Source organism: Coffea eugenioides, chromosome 6 (genome assembly GCF_003713205.1).
Source record: "Coffea eugenioides isolate CCC68of chromosome 6, Ceug_1.0, whole genome shotgun sequence".
NCBI classification, from domain to species: domain Eukaryota; kingdom Viridiplantae; phylum Streptophyta; class Magnoliopsida; order Gentianales; family Rubiaceae; genus Coffea; species Coffea eugenioides.
The window spans coordinates 54164842-54189608 of record NC_040040.1 but is presented as its reverse complement, the minus strand read 5'-3'; the positions used below and the strand labels follow the sequence as shown (position 1 = coordinate 54189608).

General features: G+C 32.8%; 2 protein-coding genes across 2 annotated transcripts; both read right to left on the bottom strand.

Annotated features, from left to right (window-relative positions):
* Positions 1 to 2939: 2939 nt before the first annotated feature.
* On the bottom strand, positions 2940 to 5389 carry LOC113774806 (cytochrome P450 71A1-like). The gene is made up of 2 exons (XM_027319431.1): positions 4318 to 5389; positions 2940 to 3715 (listed from the first exon to the last, which is right to left on the bottom strand). Exons 1-2 carry the CDS (start codon positions 5209 to 5211, stop codon positions 3077 to 3079), a joined length of 1533 nt encoding a protein of 510 aa, XP_027175232.1. The 5' UTR covers positions 5212 to 5389; the 3' UTR covers positions 2940 to 3076.
* A 4760-nt stretch (positions 5390 to 10149) lies between these two features.
* Positions 10150 to 11448, bottom strand: LOC113774452. The gene is made up of 3 exons (XM_027318986.1): positions 11116 to 11448; positions 10885 to 10999; positions 10150 to 10730 (listed from the first exon to the last, which is right to left on the bottom strand). Exons 1-3 carry the CDS (start codon positions 11446 to 11448, stop codon positions 10150 to 10152), a joined length of 1029 nt encoding a protein of 342 aa, XP_027174787.1.
* Positions 11449 to 24767: the final 13319 nt, after the last annotated feature.

Genomic DNA, 24767 nt, shown 5'->3' with positions numbered 1-24767 from the left:
AGGCATGAAGTCCTAATATCTTTGTGATCTAAGTATGAGCCTCACATTGTGAGTTTAAAGTCCAAAAGCAAGAAATTTTACCTTTTTGTGAGTTTAGTTTGGGCTTGTTGAAACATGACTCACATGTCTAGCACAGCCCTACTAAAGTATAAAAACGGTCTCTTTTTACATATTTTTTAGTATAGTTTAAGGTTTTAGATAAAATACACAAATACACAATAAATTAGATAATCAAATACTACTTTTTTGAGTTTTTAACCATTTTTTCATATAATTATTATAAATAATTCATTTATTATTTTTTTTATATTAGATTCCTGTGCATAGCATTGGTCAAAATACAAGTAATAGTACTATTAATAGTAATAGTGACGGAAATATTAGTCTTTTCTAATAATAATGATGCTAAAAAAACATATATAAAGGTTCCCTTATGGGCACCCACGAAGGAAGTAGGGTGGACTGAGGTCGGGGGAGGGAGTTCTATGACAACAGAGCAGGCTTTGAAACGCGTCCGTTGCCATCCTAAAATGTAGGTTTGCAAACATAGTTGCTGCTTTAGAAAGTTTGGCAACAAGCCAACAACTTGATAGTTTGATTGTTGTTTAGTTCTCCATCACAGGTTTGCTCCCAATTATAGTATCGGTCAAATAAACAACTACTTGTTTGTTTCGTTTCTGGATGGTATGATGATGAGTTTCCTCCATCTGCCATGTTTCTGCAAAAAGAATTAGTTAGTTTATCTTTAATTTTTTAGAAAAGGGTAGGAGGCCATTAGGATCAAGAAATTGGGGTATTATACCCTCAGTGACGGTTATGTAAGGAACAAGTTGGTTGATAAAGGATACTCGTAAAATGACAGTATTGATTAGGTCACTTGAATTTTACCTATATTGAATCCTATTTCGATTGTATTATATGTTTAAAAATTATCTCTAATTTTAAATAACTTTAAAAAACAACTAATCTTATCTTAATAATTTCTGCTTTTATCAAATTATTACATAGAACTATAGTAAAATCTTTTGCAAATCACAATTATTGAAAATTTACATATTCCATAAATTACTACCTTTCACCACCATATCATTGATTAGTATTCAAATCATTCATCATCTTTTCCCTTCTTGTTATTATCTTCTAAAATACAAACTTTTATTATCTAAAAAAATATTTATACAATAAAGAATATCCACCAAGTTTTTAATATGGGGTACATTATTTGATGTATACTATTATATTACGATGAAAGTATGTAAAGAAATTTTTAAAAATTAGTAAATAATTGAACATTAAGAATACATTAAGTTTTTAAAGTTAATATGAATGAACATGTAGGATTGTTGTTAATTTTTGTATTTAAATTATTCATATTTGTATAAATTCACAATAAATATAAAAAAACAGACTGTGCTAAGACACAAACAAAATTCTAGTTATGTAATAAGTAAGAAGAATAATCAATTGCAAAGTACGATGTGTTTCATCTCGGTCTAACCACCTCCCTGAATTTTGGTGATTAACCCTAATTTTAAACATGTACTACTTTCCTATTTATTATTAAGAATCCCAATTGCATACTCCTTGGTTTTTTTATACAAAAGTTTGATTGGAAATAATTTGTACAGCACTGACCTAGCTAATGCATGTTGGAATTGCTTGGTTTTATAACCCCAATAATTGCACGCTTGCATCTTCCATGACTTCACCTATCGAAAGTCGAAGGTTTTGCATCACATTTTGCTTAAACAATTTATCTAAAACATATCAAATTGGCCTTCGAATTGAGGACGTTAGACTAAACCATAGAGATAAGGTGAAGGATTTTTTTTTTTGCGATTTTCCTTACCGGAATAGGGTGAATTTGCTCATATGTCCTTCAGCTTTTATGAACATTTTGCTTTGTTCTCAACTTATATCAAAGGACGGTATTACCAAAATAGAAACCAAGTTTCAGATACTAAATACAACAATTATCATAATTAGCATCACAGTTTCTTAATTAATATAGCCACTATTTAATAAGAAGTGCTTTTTTTATTTTTTATTTTTTTCCCAATGGAGATTTTAAACCTCACAAGGAGAAGAAAGAGGAGGAAATGATTGACAATCAATCAAAGATCTTGCAATTGACTCGTTTGTTTGAAAAAAAAATTAACTAGTAAGTAGTAGCATATAACATGGCTGAATTGTCTGGGTCGGGAAAAGACAAGGCTGAACATATCCACCATTATCCAAGTGCAGCCCATTTTAACTTGGGCTTAGTTTTTTGGACCCCCATATCAAACCAAGCCAATCTATGTAGATGGCTTGGACCTAGTCACGGATATTAAAAGGCCCATCTCTTATGAAATATAGGATAAATTACTTATTACCCTCAATGCAGATTTACATAATACTAGATAAACCTCTTAAAGTTTTAAAATAGTCATATAACCCTCGTGGTTTTATGTAAATTGTAAAGTAGAAAATAAACGGAATGTACAACCAATTACAGCATTTATACCAAACACATTTTAAAAGAACATGTGATAAAGTCTTAATATCCATATAACACCCTTATAATTTGTATAAATATTCACTTTAATCTCTTGTGATTTTTATATTTATCCACATAATTTTCCTATACTATTATACAAGGTTTTAGGGGAGGGGGGAGGAAGGAGAGGAGGAAGATGGAGGAGAGAAAGAGAGAGGGGGAGAAAGGAAAGAAAGGGGAAAAAAAAGAAGAAGAGTCATCGGGCCTTGATGCTAGCGCCGGTGGAGTGGCGGTCGGCGGCGGCTATTGGTGGAGGTGGTGGAAGAATGAGTTGTGGGGAGGTAGAAGAAGAAAGAAGGGAAAATTTTTTGGTATGTGTTTGGGCATTTGTGGTATGCATTTTTAAAAAATTTGTAGAGTTTTTTGAGATAATTGTAATTAAAGTTTTTAAAAAAACTCGTAATCAAAAAACTTATGTTCCAAACAGACCCTTGAATATAATTATATGACTAGAAGCAAGTCACAAAAGAAACTAAACATAAGAAGGGAAGAAAAAAAAAGGAAGTTCCACAGCAAAGAATACATGGTCCCAAGTATTTAGATGCCAGAACTTGACACTTGCTGCGCACACACATTTTTTGCGACAAGTAGCAGATCATTTTTCTTAAGCATTGTAAGACCCGGTAAAACTTCAGTATCAATGTCTTCTTTCTTGATCCCAGAAGGCAATTCCCAGTCAAAAGAATACAGAAGATTGGCAAGTCCAACTTCCACCATTGCTAGTCCCAGAGAATATCCAGGGCAGCCCCTTCGCCCAGCCCCAAACGGTATCAGTTGAAAGTCTTTCCCTTTCATATCTACGCTACTATTCAAGAATCTCTCAGGCAAAAACTCATTTGGATTTTCCCAATTATCGGGATCTCTTCCAATCGCCCAGACATTCGTGTAAACTATAGAATTGGACCGGATTTCGTGACCATTTATTATGCAATTTGCTAGTGTCTGTCTTGGAACTGAAAGTGGAGCTGGAGGATACAATCTGAAGGTCTCCTTGACAATTGCCTTGAGATAAGGGAGCTTTTGAATATCATCTTCGTTTACTTTATCTTTATTTCCAAGTGCACCTCTAATCTCTGCTTGTGCCTTCTTCAATATTGCTTCAGGGCTCTTCATCAGTGCTGCCATTGCCCAGATTATTGTAGCTGCAGCAGTATCCGACCCTGCACTAAATACATCCTACAATGATATATTGAAACAGATTAGCAAAGTCGGATTGATCAATTTCTTAAAAGGAAAAACAACAAGGAAAAATCATTCGTTCCCACATTTCTTCAAATGAATTTCTTCGTCTCTCACCTTTAAAATATTAATTTTACATTTCTTACAAATTCAAATTAATAATATTTTTTCCTTATCTAAATTTTCGACCACTTTTTAATCTAAAATCACTATGTGACCTACATGCAATTATCTTGTATATACAAGAAGGCTAGATTCTACTTTTTAATGGCAAAAATGAATATAGATTAAACCAGATCCTACTTTTTTATATGCAAGAGTTAATATGGATCAGGTCATTTATTTAATTATAAATGAGATCTAACATTTTTGCTTCAAAAAAATAACAATATGTAGGTCACATAATGGATTCAAGGTAAAAAAAATGATCGAAAACCTAAGTTGAGACTAAATTTTATCAAATTAATTTTGTAAGGAACGTAAATTTATAATTTCAAAAGTGAAGGACGAAAAAATTTATTTGTTAAAATGTGGAAGACGTTTTGAACGATATTACCAAACAAAAAATGAGTAGGTCCTTTGAACAGGTAATTAATCACCATGAGCATCGCTTTGATGTGATCTTGCGTTAGATCAAAGGAAGTTGATTGTTCTTGCCGTAATTGAAGCATGATGTCAATGATATCACCGTTCATGGACTCTGGCCTATTTGGATTTAAGTGTTCGTCGATGAGTTCTTGAAGAAATGAATCTAACTTACTGCAAGTCCGCTCAAGTCGAGAACGCATCCCATTGAGGCTATCAAGCCAACCAATTGAAGGAATATAGTCTGAGAAAAAGAACCCCACGAATGCAGCCTGCATTTCTTGGAGGAGATCATGGAATCGTCTTCTTTGTTGATCTTCCTCATCATACCTCTTTCCGAAAGCAATTCTACAGATAAACGTACTTGAAAGTGATATTAAAGTCTTACTCAAATTCGTCACTTGAGATGAAGATGCTTCCTTGGATATCGTTCTGATCATCCGGGAGACTTCATCTTCACGAATACCACGAAATGACTGCACCCTTCTGTTGCTGAAGAGATGAAGAACAGAAATCTTTCTCAGCTCTCTCCACTGCTCGCTGTATGGAGAAAAGACGATACCCAAGCCGTTGTAAGAAAGCATTCGGGAACCTAGGAGGAGTGGGCGACTAGAAAATGTCGAGTCATGGTTTTTCACAACTTCTTCAGCCATTCTTGCGGATGAAACCACAAGCAGTGGAAAGGATCCAAGCTTAAGAGACATGAGAGGACCATATATTTTGGAAAGTTGCCAAAGGTATACATGAGGGGCTGAGGTATCAAACTGAAGCAAGTTTCCAATGACTGGAATCCCCGGAGGACCTGGTGGTGGAGGATTTTTTGGTCTTGATGATCTCCTCCTGTTCGTTTGGAGAACGCTTAGGACGATAATTAGAAGTGCTGAGATTAAAGCAATCAGTATCTCCATCTTCTGGCTGGAAGTAAGATATGATGGTCTTTGTCTGATGGAAATTTGATCAGAAAGAAGTGAACTCGAATATTTAGACTTCGTTGAGCTTGAATATGAGCTTGAGTTTGAGTTGCGTGGTGGATTTGAACAAAACTTGGGTTCTTTTCTGGATAATAATTGATGAGAATACCAAGATGTGAGCAGTGGGATATGACCTTATCATAAATATATTTTCTATCTTTTTATTTCATCGTCACATCAATAAAGGTATTATAGTATTTTTATAATTATTTCAAATAATTTATTATCTAAACACAATTATTGTACCCTTAAATGATCGAAATGATGAAAACTAAGAATGTTACAAACTCCTAATTTATTCTATGGCAGCAATAGCACCGTCCATTTTCAGAATTTCACATCGAGAAGATCTCTATCTTAAGAACTTAGCTTTGGTAGAATCAAAACCTATAGCGAGTAGGCAACATTGTATCCTTAAAATCATGAAAAATAAAAATTTACAAACTGACTATGACTTTAAAAGTTACAGGACACTTTTTGCCACTAATTTAATCAAATTTTTTATTATTCTATTTTCTTATCTCTATATTTAAGATACTTCCTACCGCTGAGTTTTAACACTTTGCAAATTTTTAAAATCCTAAGCGATGCGAAGTAATGATTGAGAAACTTTTGCATGTGTTTGTAACTTTCATATGATAGTGCTAATCCTAAATTGATATCATTATACAAAGAGAAATTTCATTTTGAGTTTTCTAGTTTTCAATTTTTTAAAGTTGTTTCATATTCAAGTAGTAGTTAACTTTGAGTATAAATAGTTCTAAAGCAATTGCTCAGTAGGAGGGATGTATAAAAATTAAAAAAAAAATGGTTATTTATAAGACAGTGTGATGGAAGACTAAGTCCGTTTGGAGTAGTTATTTTTGGGGATATTTTTGAAAAATTTTACTGTAGCAGAGTTTTTATAGTATATTTTGGGATATTTTTAGAAAATATTTTAAGATATTTAAGAGTAGAAGAGTTTTTAGAATATATTTTGGAATATTTTTTAAACATTACAAAAAATTTAGACTACTTTTTAGAGTATCTTTTAGAGTACTTTTTAAAAATTTTAATAATATTTAAAAAATTAATTTTTAAAAACTCTCGAATTCAAACAGAGTCATACATAACCCCCTTGATTAATAAATAATTTTCAACTTTACATGAGATTATTCACAATATTTGAAGAGGGTGGTTGGGAGAGGACAATTGAGTGATTGGCGAGACGGAAACAATTGGAAGCAGGAATTGTATGACTTGAGTGTTTTTGGGTTTTCTTTTTCTTTTTTTTGTCTGAAGCAAGAGATAATCCATCAATTCTTTTGACAAGCTAGTCCCAGAAGTTGTACAAGATTCCGTGGAATTCGCCTTCTTGTGCAACTTGCCGCTATTGTTATCCCAAGAAAATATCGGCCTGCAGATTACTGTCGATACATCAGCTGAGACAAATAGTGGTGGCTATTGGCATGTTACGTGCACTTCAGCTTTATCACAATTGTCGTTTTAATGAGCCAAGTATGGCTGTTCTTGTTTGAACACTAAGGCCTGTCAATTATTTGATTAGGAGTTAGGACCTGAGAGAATTATTCCAAGTTTTCGGTCAAGTAGGACACAGATTTGCTTAGACACTCGAGCCAATGGAGTACTCGTGATGTATTCTACCACTTTATACCGCACTTTCAATTTTGGCCAATTGCGTGGGGATTTAGACCCTATAAGAGTCACAAATCTTGATATATATATATATATATATATATATATATATATATATTATAAAATAATAAAAGCAAATAAATGAAAGATTGACTGAAAGATGCAGATGAAACTTTGAAAATAATTATCTTTAGTTAATAATAGTTCTTTTTTTGAGTACATAATATTGCATTCAACATCTTAAATGCTAATTTTATTATTTGAAAATAAAAATTAGATGGTATCTATGTTATTTTTTAACTCTATATATTTTTAAAATATTTTTACTTTAATTTTTTATTGTATGTTCAGAAAAATATTCATGGACACCCATTGAATTCTCAAACCCATGAGTGTCGGATTTGAATTTACATTTTTAGACCCATAAGAATCTGGATTTAATTAAATTTAATAAATTTGGATCTAAATCAAAAGAATCCAAACTAGACCCTAACCATTGATATGCTTAGGTGCACACCATGCACCATTATTCAACGGGTCAAATATCATTTCACCCCTCGCCCCACCACCACCCCCCTTTTATTATCTTTTTTGACTTTAGACCCTAATAAATTCAAATGTTTGGACCGATTGCACCCAACAATTGGGTTGTAATCTATTATTATGGATTTTTTGGATCTGGAATACGCATAAATAGAGTTTTATTTGGCATTTTACAGCCCTCATTATCATTTCTTATAAATTGTTTCTTTAGTTTCTTACTACAATTTTCAATCGCAAGGAAAATCATAAAAGCTTAAGGTACAAATGCCTATATGAATAATAGGACATGGTTACAACTTCAGGTGTTACAACTCTCGAAAACCCCCAACTAGCAAGCTATTATAATTGGCTTTCCCCCTAAAACAAAATTCACTTAATATTGAGCAGATTACTAGAAGCAGATTACATGACTGAGCAGATTACTAGAAGCAATGAATATGAATACATGACTGCAACGATATTAGAAGACGTACAGGAACTTAGTCTAGGCTTTGAAAGCTGTTCTTTTGTGTTTATACCTAGAACTGAAAATCAAATCAGCCATGCATTAGCACAATATGCAGTAAAGCTAGTACATGATATTGAATGGGAGCACGATTTCCCAATATGGCTGATTGACTTGGTTAAGATGGATATGAGGGTAGTATCCCCTTTTTGTAACTAATCCTTGTAAGGTAAAGTATTCATATCTACACAATGGTATCGTTTGTTGAAAAAAAAAAAATGCCTTGACCCAGGAGCCCAGGTACCAAATAATTTATTAAACTGGTAAGAATAGTTACTACACAATTTGTTCCAACAAATGAACCAATATTTCACGAGTAAACTTTATATAAACTGACAATGTATACATTATCACCGTTGGATTTATGACACATGTACAAAAGTTGAATTTTGAATTTAAATTTTATGTAGTTGTCATTCATCCAAAATTGATGCTACATATACTGTCAGTGTATAGAAAATTAATTCATATTTTATACTATTCATACTTAGGGAGAGATTTAGTATTATATGGGACAAATATATTACGAGATATTATACGTTTGTATATCATATGAATTTTTTAAAAATACAATTAAAAGTTCAGCATAAAAATATGAGTTTGAAAAAGTTATGCATATAAATTCGTATGTGAACAGTGAGAATATATTTGATGGTTATGAAAGAAAGAAAAGATAAATTACCTGTCAAAATCATAGTTGAATTTTTTGAATTATTTTAAAAAGATTGCTACAATAAAATAAGATCTTTGTGAAACAAATAAATATATTGGTGAAATTTACTAATTCTTAAAATTAACTTCATCCAATGATATCACAGATAAGAGAAACTTCTGGAGATAACGTGTTCTGGAGATCGGCACTTTTCTCAGTGCCGATCTGTTTGAAGGTACGGAACTTAGTTATATATGTGGTAGCCGGAAATTTTTGTAAGACGATGTTGCAAGAAACAAATAATGAGAACAATAAAGAACGATGATAACAACTGATATAAACTTAGCAGTTATTTTCCTATTATTTTGATATCTTGTAGCTATAAATTTAACCATTGGAATCAACTAATTAATCAGCAGAGAGTTCTTAAAGTTTTCTTCGTTGTTTGTTTTAGCATTCCATTCGAATCCTGTACTTGACATTTGAGGGTAAAAAAATGAAAATTATTTAATAAGAAGAGATGTAGATAATACCATTTACTTTTCTTTTCTTTTTTTGTCGAAACAATAGGATTGTATTGATTGAACCCAAAAATACATACAAGCGAGCACTTGCTCGATGCTGTAGATAATACCATTTACTTGGGTAGCTGTATGTTAGTTATTGCAAGATGGCTATAACTAGATCATGAATAACCATATATTAGTCGTGGAGATTATATAGGTGTAATCTTACAAGTAGTGGAGAATACATAGAAGAGTAAATAAGGAGCCACGTAAAATTAACTCCTACTTTACCTAGTAACAAGAAGGATTCTAACGTTATGCCAGCCTATGAAGCTATTAGCAGGGATATACCTGTGTAGAGCAGGCTCTCTACATTCAAGCCGTCCTTCGTGCTTAACCTATTCTTCAAAAGCAGCCACAGGATAAACGAGTACTTTGGAATGCACTTTTTGAACCAAACAAGGTGGTGCCAGTGAACTTCAACATATTGAGGGTCTAACAATTCAACTGCAGATTTAATAGAAAAGGTACCATTCTTACTAGCCAACCATCTTGCCGAGTCTTGGATGTTAACATTCAAGGATTGTCCAGATGGGAGGAGCTGTACAAATCCTCAATATCAGCTGTTCTCCTTCTACCTGTGGGAATCTTTCAATCGCCATTTTCTATAATAGAAGAGTCTCTAGCTTGTAGCTCGCTTCCAAACTGTCTTATTATATCAGGACCATAGGCTGTGTACTCTAGGGTGCCAGTTATCATACCAGAGAAAGGTGTTCTCACCATTATTGATCTTTGAAATAATATAAGGATGCACTATGAATCTAAGTCGAAGTAACTTTCGCCAAAACGAGGAACATGACTGAGGAATCGGAATAGCCCAGAAATATTGATGTTTGAGCTTCACACTATGAATCTAAGTGATCCAAAGTGATTTTTTCCTGCATACTACGTCCCAAATATCTTTGAATAGCAATGCTTTATTCCAACTGGCCAAATCAGGTACACTCCTAATCCACCTTGTTGAGCGGATTTGCTTATTTCCTCCCACCATGCTTTAACTCCATGTTTAGCAGAGGTTTCACCTTTCCACAAGAATGCAGTGAGCATGGCTTCAATCTTCTGTATGACAGCTTGAGGTAATAAGAATACACTACTCCTGCATACTCAGCTGTACTGACTTTACCAACTGAAGCATACCAGCAGAAGTCAAAGCTTTTGAGCTCCACCACATAATTTTCTTTTTTTATCTTCTCAATAATAGGAAAGCAGTCTTTCAATGAAAGCTTTGTGCTTAGCAAAGGTACTCCCAAATATTTGATTGGTAAATATCCTCTCTTCATCGCCAGAATCTTGCACAATTCCATTCCTTCCTCGTCACTAACCCCTAATAAGAGAATCTCACTTTTATGTAGATTGGGTGATAAGCTAGACAAAGCAGTAAATTCCAAAAGAACTGAATTCATTACATTCATAGATCTCGATTTCGCAGTTGATAGAAGAAATAAATCATCTGCAAATATGAGATGAGAAACTTCAAGGGCTTGACATTTAGGATGAAACTGGAATTCAGGTATCCTAGTCGCCTCATCAAACAAGAGAGAAAAGACTTCCATTGCTAAAAGAAAGAGATATGGAGAAATGGGGTCTCCGTCTCAAACCTCTAGTACTAGAAAAATAGCCAGCAAGAGCCCCATTCATGTTTAATGAAAATCTAGCCATGCATACACCTTTGCTCACCCATTGAATGTATTTTTCAGGGAAATTCATACACTCCATAACAGCAAACAAGAAATCCCACCTTACAGTGTCATAAGCCTTCATCATGTCTACTTTCACAGCACATTTAGCTTGTCCATTTTTCTTATGATAGCCAATAACAATGTCCTGCATTAATAGGATATTATCAGAGATCATCCTTCCTTTGAGAAAATATTTTGCCTATTACTGATTAATTCTGGTAGTATTCTTTTCATCCTCTCTGTCAAAATCTTAGAGTAGACCTTATAAACAGTATTGCAACAAGATATAGGTCTATACTCATGCATAGTAGATGGATTAGGAACCTTTGGAATGAGAGAAATAATTGTACTATTCAGACGAGTATGTAGACTATCATTTCCAAAGCAATGTTTCACAGCTTTAATAAAGTCAGCCTGCACTACACCCCAATTCTTCACAAAAAATTCCACAGGAAAACCATCTGGTCTAGGTGCCTTGCCTTGTTGCATTGAGAATAGTGCTAACTGCACTTCAACATCAGAAACATCTTTTTGAAGTTCATGAATTTGATCACTAGTTAGCTTGTTAACAACAATGTGCTGTAGTCTTGGCATATATTAGTGTGGTTTAAGGGTTTTATTCCGCAGTTTGCTTATGTATTCTGGTTACTTTGTAAGGGTAGATTATCTATTGTAGCTAGATTCAAGAGGGGACTGGCAGTTGATGGTGTTTGTACTTTGTGGTCAGGCTCGTGAATCTGCTGATCTCCTTCCCCTTTTTTTTTTTTGACCAAAATGAGCACTTTTATTGATCATGAAAGTAAGCTTTACAGTGGAAAAATCCTACTACTTCAATGAAAGTAAGCAGTCCTGTGGTAATCCCCACTCCATCACCAGCTGCCAATTCTCCCGAGTACGTGGAGCTTTCGGCCAAGACACCGCACAGTTCTGAATAACTTTGCCAATGACATGAAGCACTCTACCAGTGCTTTCAAGTTGCAATAGTATGTTGAAATACTCTCCTATTTTTCTCTTGCCAGATGCCACATAATGACAGCTAGCATCAATCTTCTGAGTTTTGCACCAAAAGATTTCCCACCCAAATTATTGCACTACTGTTCCATTTCTTGACTCATGGTAAAAAAAACCTCTGTATGAGAAGCACCGTATCTGATACACATCTAGGAAATGCACATTCAAAGAATAAATATCCCAAGCTTTCATCTACCAAATCACACAATACACATCTAGATGAGATATTTGCAATACCACAACTCAGCAACCTATCTTTCATCATCAGCTTTTTTTCTGCACCATTAATCACATTATAAACGCATACTTAGGAATGCATCCTGCACCCCACACCGGCTGAAACCATTTCACTTTGTTCCCTTGTTGATAAATTTTCTTGCATGTCTGACTTCCCAGAGAGGGCATTCCATTTAACATGGTTTGACATATATACTTGTTGCAGCATACTTTCTGGAGTGACTTGTTGAAATTCAAACACCAAAAATTAATTCTTCTAATTTGGGCCAAGCAAAGCATCCATTATTCACGATTTTATAACTTTAGAGCAAGGACATAGGCATGGGCGTATTTCAAATACAAAGGACCTTGTGTATGCCAATTATCACACCAGAAAAAGGTGCTGCTTGTACCTGCAATTGATGCTTCAACAGCTGAGCTAGTGGCCTAAGATACAGAAGTTTCCTCCAACACCACGAAAATCCGCTAATCACTTGTTCTTTCGATGTCACTTATCTTGTCGAATGTAGAGGCAAGTTCAGTCCTGATTGCTATGTAGAGGTCCTTAAGCTTCGTGGCAGGATCAGAGCTGGACTGGTGGTGTGATCATTACAGCAGTAATTCCTTCTGTGATCTCTTTTGCAAGCTATCTTTATCCGCTAACACTTGCTACATTTGGTTAGCTAGGAACCAGATGCCTTTTTAGCATAACTGCTGCCCTTGTAATGTTGTTCTACAAAGAAACATCCAGGATGCGAGATCGATCTTCAATGGTTGACTGGCACCGAGTTGAAAGAACCAAGAGGAACTGGGAGATTAGCCTTAGTTGGGATCTAGACGAAAGAATTTTTACTTAAATGTAGTTGAATCTGGTTTTCTTATGTTACTATATTTCTGGTTAGATTTGTTTAGTTGCAGTCTTGTACTGGATTTGAACTTTGTACTGGGTGGATTTCCCTTGTTTACTTTCGAATGAATATGATTTGGGATAGGAAAAAAAAGGAAAAAATTCGCTGGAACTGTATTTGGATTTGGAATAATTTCAAATGTATGCACAAGGGTTTTGATATGTGTATGAGGTTGATCAATTGCTGAAATTCAACATTTCACTAAGAAGGAAAAAAATTGAAATCTTGACTACTCTTATGAGATTTACGAACGTATACCTGTATATATTGAATTTTTTCATTAACGTGATATAAATACTACTATTACTGGTGCCATATGTACATGTTGGAAGCTCAAGGCTTTTGAGATCTGTGTATATTTATAAAACAAACCGGTCATGCCTTGTTAAACATCTTCTTCGAAAGTGAAATTTTTTTTGAACATTGTTACGAACCGAATTTTCTATTCTTCCTCTGTTTATATTGCTCGTTGAAAATTGGATTTAGACAAAAAAGACAAAGAAAGAATTATAGACCCCTTCTTTACTCTTTGGCTATGTCTTGAATAAAAAAAATTGGAAAAATTGTTCAAAATGACTTTCACATTTTGCCAAATGAATTTTTTCATCTTTCACTTTTAAAATAATAAATTTGTGTCCCTTACAAAATCAAGTCAATAAAATTAATTTGGTCTCAACTTAGATTTTCGACAATTTTTTACCTTGAATTTATCACTTGACCCATACATGATCTTTTTTTTTAGGGGCAAAAAGGTAAGATCCCATTTATAGTTAAACAAAAAACTGATCGATATTCACTTTTATCCCTAAAAAAGTAAGAGCTGACTTGAACCGTATTTATTTTTTCTTCTAAAAAAGTGGGATATAACCTAATTTATATACATTTGTGCCACTAAAAAAGTGGGGTCTAATATTTTGTATCCTAAAAATAACTACATGTGAGTCATATCATAATTTCAAACTAAAAAGTAGTTGAAAACTTAGGTTGGGATCAAATTTTATTAATTTAAATTTGTAAGGAACATAAAATTAACATTTTAAAAGTGGGAGATGAAAAAAGGGTTTTTCCAACGGGTGCCCTCGTTGACACACCTAGCATTTACCTAATCTACCATATATTTACGAATACTAACAATTATTATTCCCTCTTGTATTTATATACTTTTTCTATTTAATTTTTTCTATCCTCCCTTATATTTATTTGCTTTTTCTAATTAATTTTATATTTTAAAAAATATAACACCTAAAGTATATATTAACGAGTGCTCTATCGGCACTCGTTAAACAAACTGATGAAAAATATTCACTTGACGAAATGTGAGAGATGTTTTAAATAATATTTCTACTTTTTTTTTTTTGAGTTTTCTTCCTTGGATTTCGACAAGCATATGTGGCTATGTTTTGAACTTTTACGACGGACAAAGAATAATTTGAGCGCTGTAAACATCAGAAATCTTGTCACTTGAGATCATTATAAATGAGCCACGGCTTTTGGAACAAAAGAAACCAACAAAGGCATGCATATAAACTGTATGCCTTAGAGGTGGATTTTCTCATTTGTTTGGATTACACATTATTTACACCTTATTTATACATATTGACTAACTTGCATCATCTACATATTTTATCAATCATCTTTCTATTTCACATATATCACATCAAAAAAGTGTTATAGTATTTTTTTTAAAAATTATTCCAAATAATCTCCTATCCTGTATCCTATGCGTCAGTCCTTCGATTTGACAATAATTGTTTGGGGGCCCAAGGGATATTGTTACTTGGCCAATGGTAGAATTGCGCCATTTGCACAAGTCTAGTGATCATTGTGTTTATAAGCCCCAATACGTCGTGATTGTGGATTGGTTTGTTAAAAAAATTTCTAGCTAAGTTTTTTTTTGTGTAACAGCCCCTTCAAGTAATTTGACTCAATTAAACAGCTTCAGGCCCAATCAGCCATGGTCGAACAATAAGTTATTTACTACTTAATCATAGTACACAAGGCCCAACCCAACTCTTTGTTTGGTTTTGTAGTCCGAATTTTGTGCCAAATTTCTCAGAAAATGGCTATTTTTAGAAAGTCCAAAGTTATAAGAAATATGTCCAATCTAGAAAAAGTTTATAATTAATTAAACCCAAATGCAAGTCAGGCCGAAACTGCATAGACCCACTTGGTAATTCTACAGAGTACCAGCCAAATTGAGAAGCTTTCCAAATAGGGAAATTTTCTAATTCAAATTTTTTTTATTATAAATCCTTTTATCAGAGTCCAAACATGTACTGGGGAGTGTAGGAGTCGATTTATACAGTTTACAGACTGTCAAGGAAATGACATATATATTTCATGGTATGTACTTTTTAGGTTTAAAAGAATTCGATCGAAACACACTGCATAAGATGTGAGTGATTATTAATCCTTTGTGATTTTTTTGATTGGGTTTATAACAACTATTTTGCCTTACTATACATCAATCATACAAATTTAGATCGTGTATGATAATATTGATGTTCGAAGCATTATGATAATTTTTTTCGAGTGGCATGTTTTATGATGAATTAATCGATTTTATGTCTAATGTGTGTGGCTGTGTTTTTTGATGATTTAATCGATGTTATGCATAATGTGTGTGGATAAACGTTCACAACCACACTAGATTTCTTGTTTATGTAAAGGGATAATTGCAGAAACCACACTTGAGGTTTCTAACAGTTGCACTTACTTCCCTTAAGGTTCCAAAAATAACACTAACCTCCCCTAGCATGAATTTGGGCTTATAGTTGACATAAAATAGAATGAATTTACTTCTATACCCTTAGAGTTTAAGGTTGTTAGTAAACAAATTTGGGGGAAAAAATTAGGGCAATAAACAAGTCTAAAATAACTAATTAAATAAGATTAACAGTTATTTTTTGCTTTATTAGGCACTATAAGTTCACTTACAAAATGGTGCCATTTTGATGCTCCAACATGGTGCCATTTTGTGATTGACAACACTTGAGAAGACAATGCAAATCATATATTTATTACATAGAAGAGAAGCAGAAGCAAGAAAAATATAGGAGAAAGAAACCTCCAAGCAAGCTCCATAAAAGAATAAGTTTTGATGGTTTTGGTTGAACTTATTTCATCTTATGCATTCATGAAACAAAAGGAGAAAGAAAGTAGAAATCAAGGCAAAATCTAAGGATTTTTCTATTAAAAATCTATGACAATTAGAAGATGATAGGTAAGCAATACTTTATTATCTCAACTTAATACACAAAGTTGTGGTTTCTGTTACAGTATGATGAAATTATTGTGTTGATCATGAGAGAATATAGCTATATATGAAATATGGTAAATAGTATGAGATCGATATATTATAAAGTATGACAATAAGAAACTCTCTTGTATTGATCAAAGGTGAATTTTCTTGCTTGATCAACAACCTCATTATATGCTTTAGAACTTCAAATTTTTGAACATATATTTGTTGTTTCTTCCAAATTTTAGTGTTGCCCTTGTTCTCTTTGTACATATATCATTTGAGCTTCACTAATTGTTTTTCATCTCTTAATGTTTTTCACTTTTTTAATACTACAACCTCACAAGAGAAAGGGTACAAATGGAATAAAATTATTATTTCACTTCTCAAAAGACTTTTCTAATGGCACTTTCTCTAACATGGGCTGAAGTTGCTATCAAAATCTTAAGTTCAGGGGAGATTAGTGCTATTTTTCAAATCTCAGGGGAAGTGAGTGCAACTATTAGAAACCTCAGGAGAGGTTTCTGCAATTATCCCTAATGTAAATCAAGTGAAAGTTTAGATTGGGTTAGTCGCCAGCCTGAATATTCAAAGCCAATTAGACATGTCTACTTTATGAACTTTTGACATGTTATAAGTTTTCTTGTATGATTACATGATCATGGATATAATTATGTGAACATTCATCTTAAATCATATGTTATATATATATATATATATATATATATATATATTTGTTCATGTATATGATATGTTAAAGCTCCTTATAATCTACATTTGATACTCATGAAATGAAACTACTGCAAAAGGATGGTGGGCAAAAGTCATTTTGAAAGCAATATATGTATTTATTATTTGTATGATCCAATGGAGGAAGTAAAAGCTGCTTTGCTGAGCGTGTGTTGCTCAAGCCATAACATTAATACTTTTCTTGCATATACTAAGTATAATCCTTTTTCCGTCAAAACTACCAAGAGTTGGATTGATAGGCATGAAGGACAAGAACAGTTTTGCATAATTGTAGGTGTCATAGGTTCCAAGGCAATATATATTAGACGATGGAAATAAGTTACATAATAGGACTATAAATGATGTCAATTATTTAAGTCATCAAAAGGAAAAAAAAATGTTTCTATGCATTTTAAGGAGTTAAAACTTTTCATTGTCAATTATAGCAACTAGGTGGTAGCCAAATCCATTAATGCAATTGGCGACTAATAGCTCCAAGAATCACACACCCTACACTATACAGTGCTTAAAAAGTAATATTTTGTGTTTCTTGTTTAGAAATTGACATCAATGTAACTTCACTCCAAATCTAATTATATTATATTCCGAACTCTCTTCCTAAAATAATGCCTCAAATTTCATATTACACCAATACCATCAATAATGTTATAATAATATTCAAATTCGGAGTCATAAAACAGCCTTAATATATTATGTTTAGGGTATTGCTGAAAAGAATCTAAATCACTAAAAGTCCAAAATAAACTTGCTATTTGTTCCTTTTCTTCTTTTCCTTTTTCTGATTTAGGTTCAATGAAGACTCAAAGCCTCACAAGAAGAAAAGGGGAAAAATGGCAGCTTGAAAGTTGAACCAATAATCTCACAAATATTTAACCAACTAGTTTTGTACCCGTTCGTTGAACGGGAATCTTAGAAAAATAATAAATTATTTAGTCAATTTTATAAAAATGTCGATATAAAATACAAACTTAATGTATATTTTACTATAACCTTTCTTAAGTATATTACTATATGCGCATTGTAATATAAAGTATTCTTATAATATAAATTTGAACATCTAATTCAGTAAATAATAATTTAAAAATGAAAAAAAATAACATTGGACAATACCATAACATTCAAAAACTTGAAAATAAATAAAAAGTGCAGTAAATAGTATCAAATAATATTCTACTCTTCAGAAACTTGTTTTTGTTTTTCTTCTGTTTGAACATTCTCCTCAATTTGTCCGTGCAAATCAGCATTTATTGATTTTCCATTATCACTGCATGATAGCAAAGCAGGATAACTAAGTATAAAAAAATAAATGATTTATCGCATTCAAGATTGTGTATAACAACACGTAAAGATTATAATTTAAGAAATAAAAATAGTATATTAAATCTACCTTCTCATGCAAATCTTTTTATGAGGATTTCCTTCCTCTGTGGTTTTTTGTTGAACCTTCTGATGAATGATTCATATGAAGTGTATTGAAGTGTTGTTGATTAGAATCATCTGTTATACTAATTGAGATCTGGGAAGAAGATGCTTCAAGTTGGTATTGGTTGTCGGTTCCACCAATATGATAATAATTTATCAAAATTAAAGGCAAAAATATTATGTGAGATATAATATGTGAAATATAAGAGAAATTTAATACTAATTCAAGATATATTACTAATCCTATGTGTTCATAAAAAAAAAAACAAAAAAAATTCAAGACATATTACTAAACTTTTACAATTGAAGATCAACATGCCTTTTTAAAAAATATATATATTGAAAGAAGATGTACCTGATAATCAAGAGGAGTGGAAACCCAAAATTGATGTTTTAATGTGTCAACTGCTTGCACTGAAAATACCTAACCATGAATTTGATACTTGAAATCAATATATTAGAGGCTATATGTAGTGTAGGCATAAGAAATAAGAATTGATAAGAATATAAAAAGATATTGATAAGAACATTAAATGTAGGTTTATCTTGATTTAAATTGTTTAAAGTACGTAACTTTGGGTAAAAAATAAGAATCCTATAATATTAAGAATTCTTATAGGAAATAAAAATGCGTTCTCAAGACAGATTTTACCTATTTTGAAAGACCACCTCAACTATATCAAGTCCTTTAAGCGCATGGACTCCGATGGTGTGGGCCCACACACTAAATACTCCCCACCATCTGAGCAGAGATGTATTGTGAATCCTATAACCTAACAATGAGTATAACCTGCATGTTTTGGTTAACAACGACCGGGTTTATAGGAATTTACAAATCCGTGCTCAAATAGGAATTTATATTTGACCGTACAGGTCAAATATATATAGTTAATTGGATTCAATTAACTTTTTCTTTTCCAAAAATTTCGTGCTATGCACTATGTCTTGATAACGCACTTAATAATAAAATTTATTAAGAATCTTATTTCCAACATCAGATATTGACTTCTGTTATTAATGGTTCATTTTGAAATTAGTTACTTTTTTACTTCTTCTAGTGATAATAATTCTTATTTACTTCGGTTCCCTATGCAGTACACAAATTATTGGCATGACTTTAGAGATATATCTAATAGAGATATTTATGTCTCTTTTATTTATATCGCATTACTTTCCAGTTCCATTTTTGGGTAGGAAATAAGAATCATATAATATTAAGAATTCTTATAGGAAATAAGAATTGATATATATCTAAACAAAAAAGGAGCAAGCCACGTAGAAAACTACTTGCCGTCTCGTTAAGCCACGTAGGAAAGAGAAAACATGAAGGGATAAGAATAAAGATACGACTTTATTATATATATATATATATATATATGATGTCTTTACCAATTAAACCTAATCTTGAAAACAAACTTTCTGTTTAACATAAATATAGATATGGATATAGATGTGATATGACTAATACGTTGCTCCACAAATAACCATTCGACACAGGAAATTTGTGATCGGAATAAGGGAAACCATGTTCCATGAAATCAAAATGATAAACGCGACTCTATAAGAATATGGTTTTGTTATCCCAGTTTTCTTCTATTGAAGATTGCATACGATATTTGGTTTCGCAATCATGATGCGTATGTGCTTGTCAAAGTATGTTATTGGTAGTTTGTGAGAACTGACGGGTATTTTACATACGTACAAGTTAAAAAAAAAAACTGAATTACACCCGTTCACTGCAAGTATACAGGTCAACAAGTAGTTTAGGGTATATATCGGGTCGATCCCACAAGCAAGAGTGAACAATTACCGGTATTACTAAAGCTTCTCTATTATTTAGAATATCAATGAATTATAACAAATTTAACCTACTGAAATTATACAAAATAACAAATAAAAGCTCCTTAGGTTGTGGTATCCCTAACTACTCATGCAAGTGCTATATTTGGATCCTTGAGTACTACATCTAGGCTAGTTATGGTGTAATTTCCTTATGCATTTGAATCCTACTTTCGTAGTGAATCAATTATACTTATAACTAATCCATACCTATTCTCATGGTTATGAAATTAGCTACAAGTTTATTTTTTCAGTGAAATTACATGAAATGAATCACTAAAAACCACATAGGTGCACCTCTACTTTCGTGAGTGTACTCCCTATGTTTAGCACTTCTTGAACTAATGTTAAATCTCAATTTTCATTGCAGAAATAACACATTAGATAATCACAATTAATGGTACCATATTAATCATGATTTAAAGAGCTAAAGTACTAAATAACTTACTCAAATAATAGCTTCAAATAACCAAATAATGAACACTAACAATTATAGAAAGTTCAACCAAACCCAAGGTATAAACTTTAAAGACACATATTAAACATAAAATCCAGAACTTGTATATTAACTAAACTTAGAATCAAGTACAAAAGATAAAGAGTTGGAAAGAAAGGTAACCCTTGTCACATGAGCTCTTCCCTTGCCTTTTTCATCTCCATCTTCATCCTAATCTAGCTAATATACAAGAAGGATGAACTAACTAGCTAAACTAACCTACACTAAGGAAATGGAAGAACTACATTTTTGCAGACTCCAAGCTTCTCCCGTATATTATGTTTTTCTCTGGTTGCTCTCTATATAAAACTGATATGAGGCTCCTTTCCACTGGTCCAAATTTGCTGCTATGATTCTTCAAATCTCCTTTTGTTAAGATAGTAAAAAACCATTGTTTTTGACTTGAAAATAAGTCATATTGTCTGCCATTTTGTCTTCTGAAGCATGTGCACCGAATTCTCCTGCAACTTATAGCTGGAAAATAGTCTGAACACAAGAGAATTGACTGAGCAAATTGCAGAATTTCGGCCAGAAAACGTGCCTACACAAAACGCGGTTTGGAGTCGTGTTTTGTCTACTCGCGTTTTCACTCTGACCTTATTTCAACTGCGATTTTCTCCATGATAAAGGCCGAATTAACTTTCTTACAAAACACAAAAGTTGTAGCCCTTTGAGTTATATTTCCAATGCTTTAAGAATCATCCAAATCAGAGCTTTGTAGCCTGAGATATGATCGAAATATCATAGACTGGTCAATTCTGGGCTTCAGCTTTTGACCATCCAGATAAGTTTCTGTATTTCGACTTTTTGACTAAGAAAACAGCTGAATTGGACTTTGATGTCTTCATACCAAATGTAGATATATCTCTTAGCTTCAAAATGGTACCAAGATCACCTTGATCCGATCTGTGTAGCTCCAAATATAGTCAAACTATGAAAATGTGTCTGAGTTGTCAAAGCTGACTTTTTCTTGATTCTTTTGTTCTCAAATTGCATTTCTCCTTTTAGACTTCATATTTTATTTTCACCACTTTAATCCATCTTCAATCATCCATATATCTTCCCAATGCACTTCATTTGATGATTGAATCATTAAACCTACAAAATATGAAGTTTTTACCATAAAATGCAATGTTTAGCCACTTTAACATAAAATGTAGTTTTTTACCAAAACCTTAGTTATTTTAGTTATAAAACTAAATAATCAAACCAAAATTAACTAATAAAACACACTAAAAAATACGTAAAATATATTCTTATCAAGAACCTAAAAATTTTCACATTTTCTAGACATTATTTTATTTTTGCCTACATTTTTAAACTTGCCTTTAAAATATTAACGTTTCTATGCATTTTTACAAGCAAGTACAGTTTTAAATCATTTTCCTAGTATAAGTTAGTGTACGTTAAATTTGAAACGCATTATAGACGTGGGACCCGCTAGTGCGATAAAATTTTGATGATTAAGTGATTTTTGTGCTAAGTGTTATTATTTTACAAGGTGCTAGGAGATAATTAGAGGTTAGTTAGATAGATTAACCATTGGTAGACAAGAGGATAAGATTTGAACCCTAAAGTGCCATTTGTTACAAAACTATTGGAAGTTGGACTTTTGACCAAAGTTATTAACTTTACTAAAATCATATTTTTGACCAAAATTCCTTCACTTTCTTGTCTTCTTTGGCTGAAAATATTGAGAGAAAAACCAAGAGAGTTCTTCATCTTCCACTTCAATTTCTTGTCCAAATCTTGAGTTCCAACCGATTAAATCACAAACTACTCCATAAAAGTGCTAGTTAAGATAGTTTCCAAGGTGTTTGTGGAGTCAATTTGGGAGGAAAGATACTAAACTACCATTTTTCTTGAGTTTTCAAGGTATTTTGCCAAGAACTTCTTTTTTACTTCAATTAATTGTTAATTAGTGGCTTATAGTTGTTATAGATGTTGTTTTGTGGAATATTTCATGGGTTGAACTAGAGTTATGTTAAATTTCAGTTTTAAGATTTCAATTCTGCCCTGTTCTGACCAGTGTCATACGACCATGATGGAGGCCGAATTGATCTTAACTCAAAACATGAAAATTGTAGAAAATAATGTTTTATAACTACTTGTAAAATTTCAGCTCAATCGGAGTACTGTATCTTATGAAATGATCGAAATACCCTTGACTGCCATAAGTAGAGCTCTGTGGACCGTTTTGACATTTTACCATTCTGCCCGTATTTTTTCACCTTGATCCGTATTGAATTAGCATTTGGCCAAAACATGAAAGTTGTAGTGCTATGTTTTAGCTTTCCAACGCCTTTGAAAACTCCTCAATCGGACTTTTGTAGCCTGAGTTATTCTCGGTTGAATGTAGTGCTATTAACCAGCCTGATGGTGAAATTCTGGTTCTGTAAACGATGAATTTGACTTGGATACACTATGAATTGGATTGAGTAGTCTTCATCAAAGTTGTAGTCCTTTGCCTTAGCTTCAAAATTGTATAAATTGCACCCCAATCCGATAAGCGTAGATTCGGTTGTGACCGACACGCTAAGAGACGTCGAACCTGTCTTTTACTTTTTGCCTTAAACCTTATTTCCGGCCATTTCTGTAGCAAGGTTTTGTAATTGTATGACGTTGAGTCTATTGAACGGCTATTGTAATGAGACTATTTGCATGTGATTTTGGGACTGATTGAGGAAAAGAATGAAGTCATAAATGGCTGGAAAATAGGTAAATACAAAGGGCGTGCTGCCCAAATTTGCGCTCGAGTGCTAGGTAGATATACTCACGATTTGCGTAAGGATTTGAGAACGAATACCACTTGAACCATCTAGGATATTTGCATCTTCTTTTATCGAGGTATATAAGTTAGAATTTGGCCGAAACTTATACCCTTGGAAAAATGAAATTTACGACTAATAGAAATACGTTTTCTTTGTCACTTCGACTCAAATGGAGATTTTAAAGTTTTACGCGTGAGCATAAGTTTTACAAATATTTTACTCATGTCCTTTGGTTTAAATGTACTCTTTTCACTTCCAAAACCATATTTATACGTTGTACTCGTAGTTATTCGAATTTTCTTTGGTTCACCTAAACTTTGGATGGTTTAACCGTAATATTTTTCCTTAGTTATTATTAGGGTTCCTTGGTGATTGAGGGTGTTATCCGGAAGGAAACTTTGGATGTTATTTTGCTTAAATAGGTGAGTGTTCTTTGTACATTATGTTTCCATTGACTATGTGACTTGTTGTGGATGTTTGATTAACTGTTAAATGTTTTCAATGATTGCTGAAATTGAGTTTTGCTAGGCGAGTGTGTACTTTATCGCACTCGACCTAAATAAATATGAAATTTTCAATGATTATTTGATTATACGCTAGTTGTGCATGAATGTAAGCCTTGTGGCTGAATTGGGCCCTTGCCCTTCGTTGTCGGTCGACTCGAGCCAGAAGCGGACTCAGTCGGGCGATTTGGTGACTCTGGGTGAAAGTTTGGTATACTCGAGTATTACCTCGTTGTCCGGTGGAGTCTGGCCAATGTCCAGAAGGGGGAAGAATGAAATGAATGAACGAGTGACAATATTAATGGAGGGGTTTTCACTTACAAATTGCATTTTAAAATGATTGGAGGAGTAAGGAAATGAAAGGTGAATGAAAGATCGAAAGGCTCCATGTGAGCATGTATCCTTTTAATGAATGTATTATCATTGTTTTATATTGTCAATGTTTTCTGGATTACTTGTTGTTACATGATTATAATGTCATTGGTTAAGTTGATTGTGTGTCCGGAACCTCACTGAGCTTGTAACTCATTCCGTTAGTTTTATTTTTCTTAACAGGGGATGCGCACAAGGACGAGAGATCGGTACAGACTAGCCTAGTCTAGTTTTTTTGAATTTTTGTAATGGTTCTCGCTCTAGTGCTTGACTATGGTTGGATGTATTAAGAACTGAAAACTTTCATTTTATTTGGGATTGTATATTATTTTGAGATTGAAATGAATGTAAGTATGCGTTTCAAGTTTGGAAATTATTTTTTTT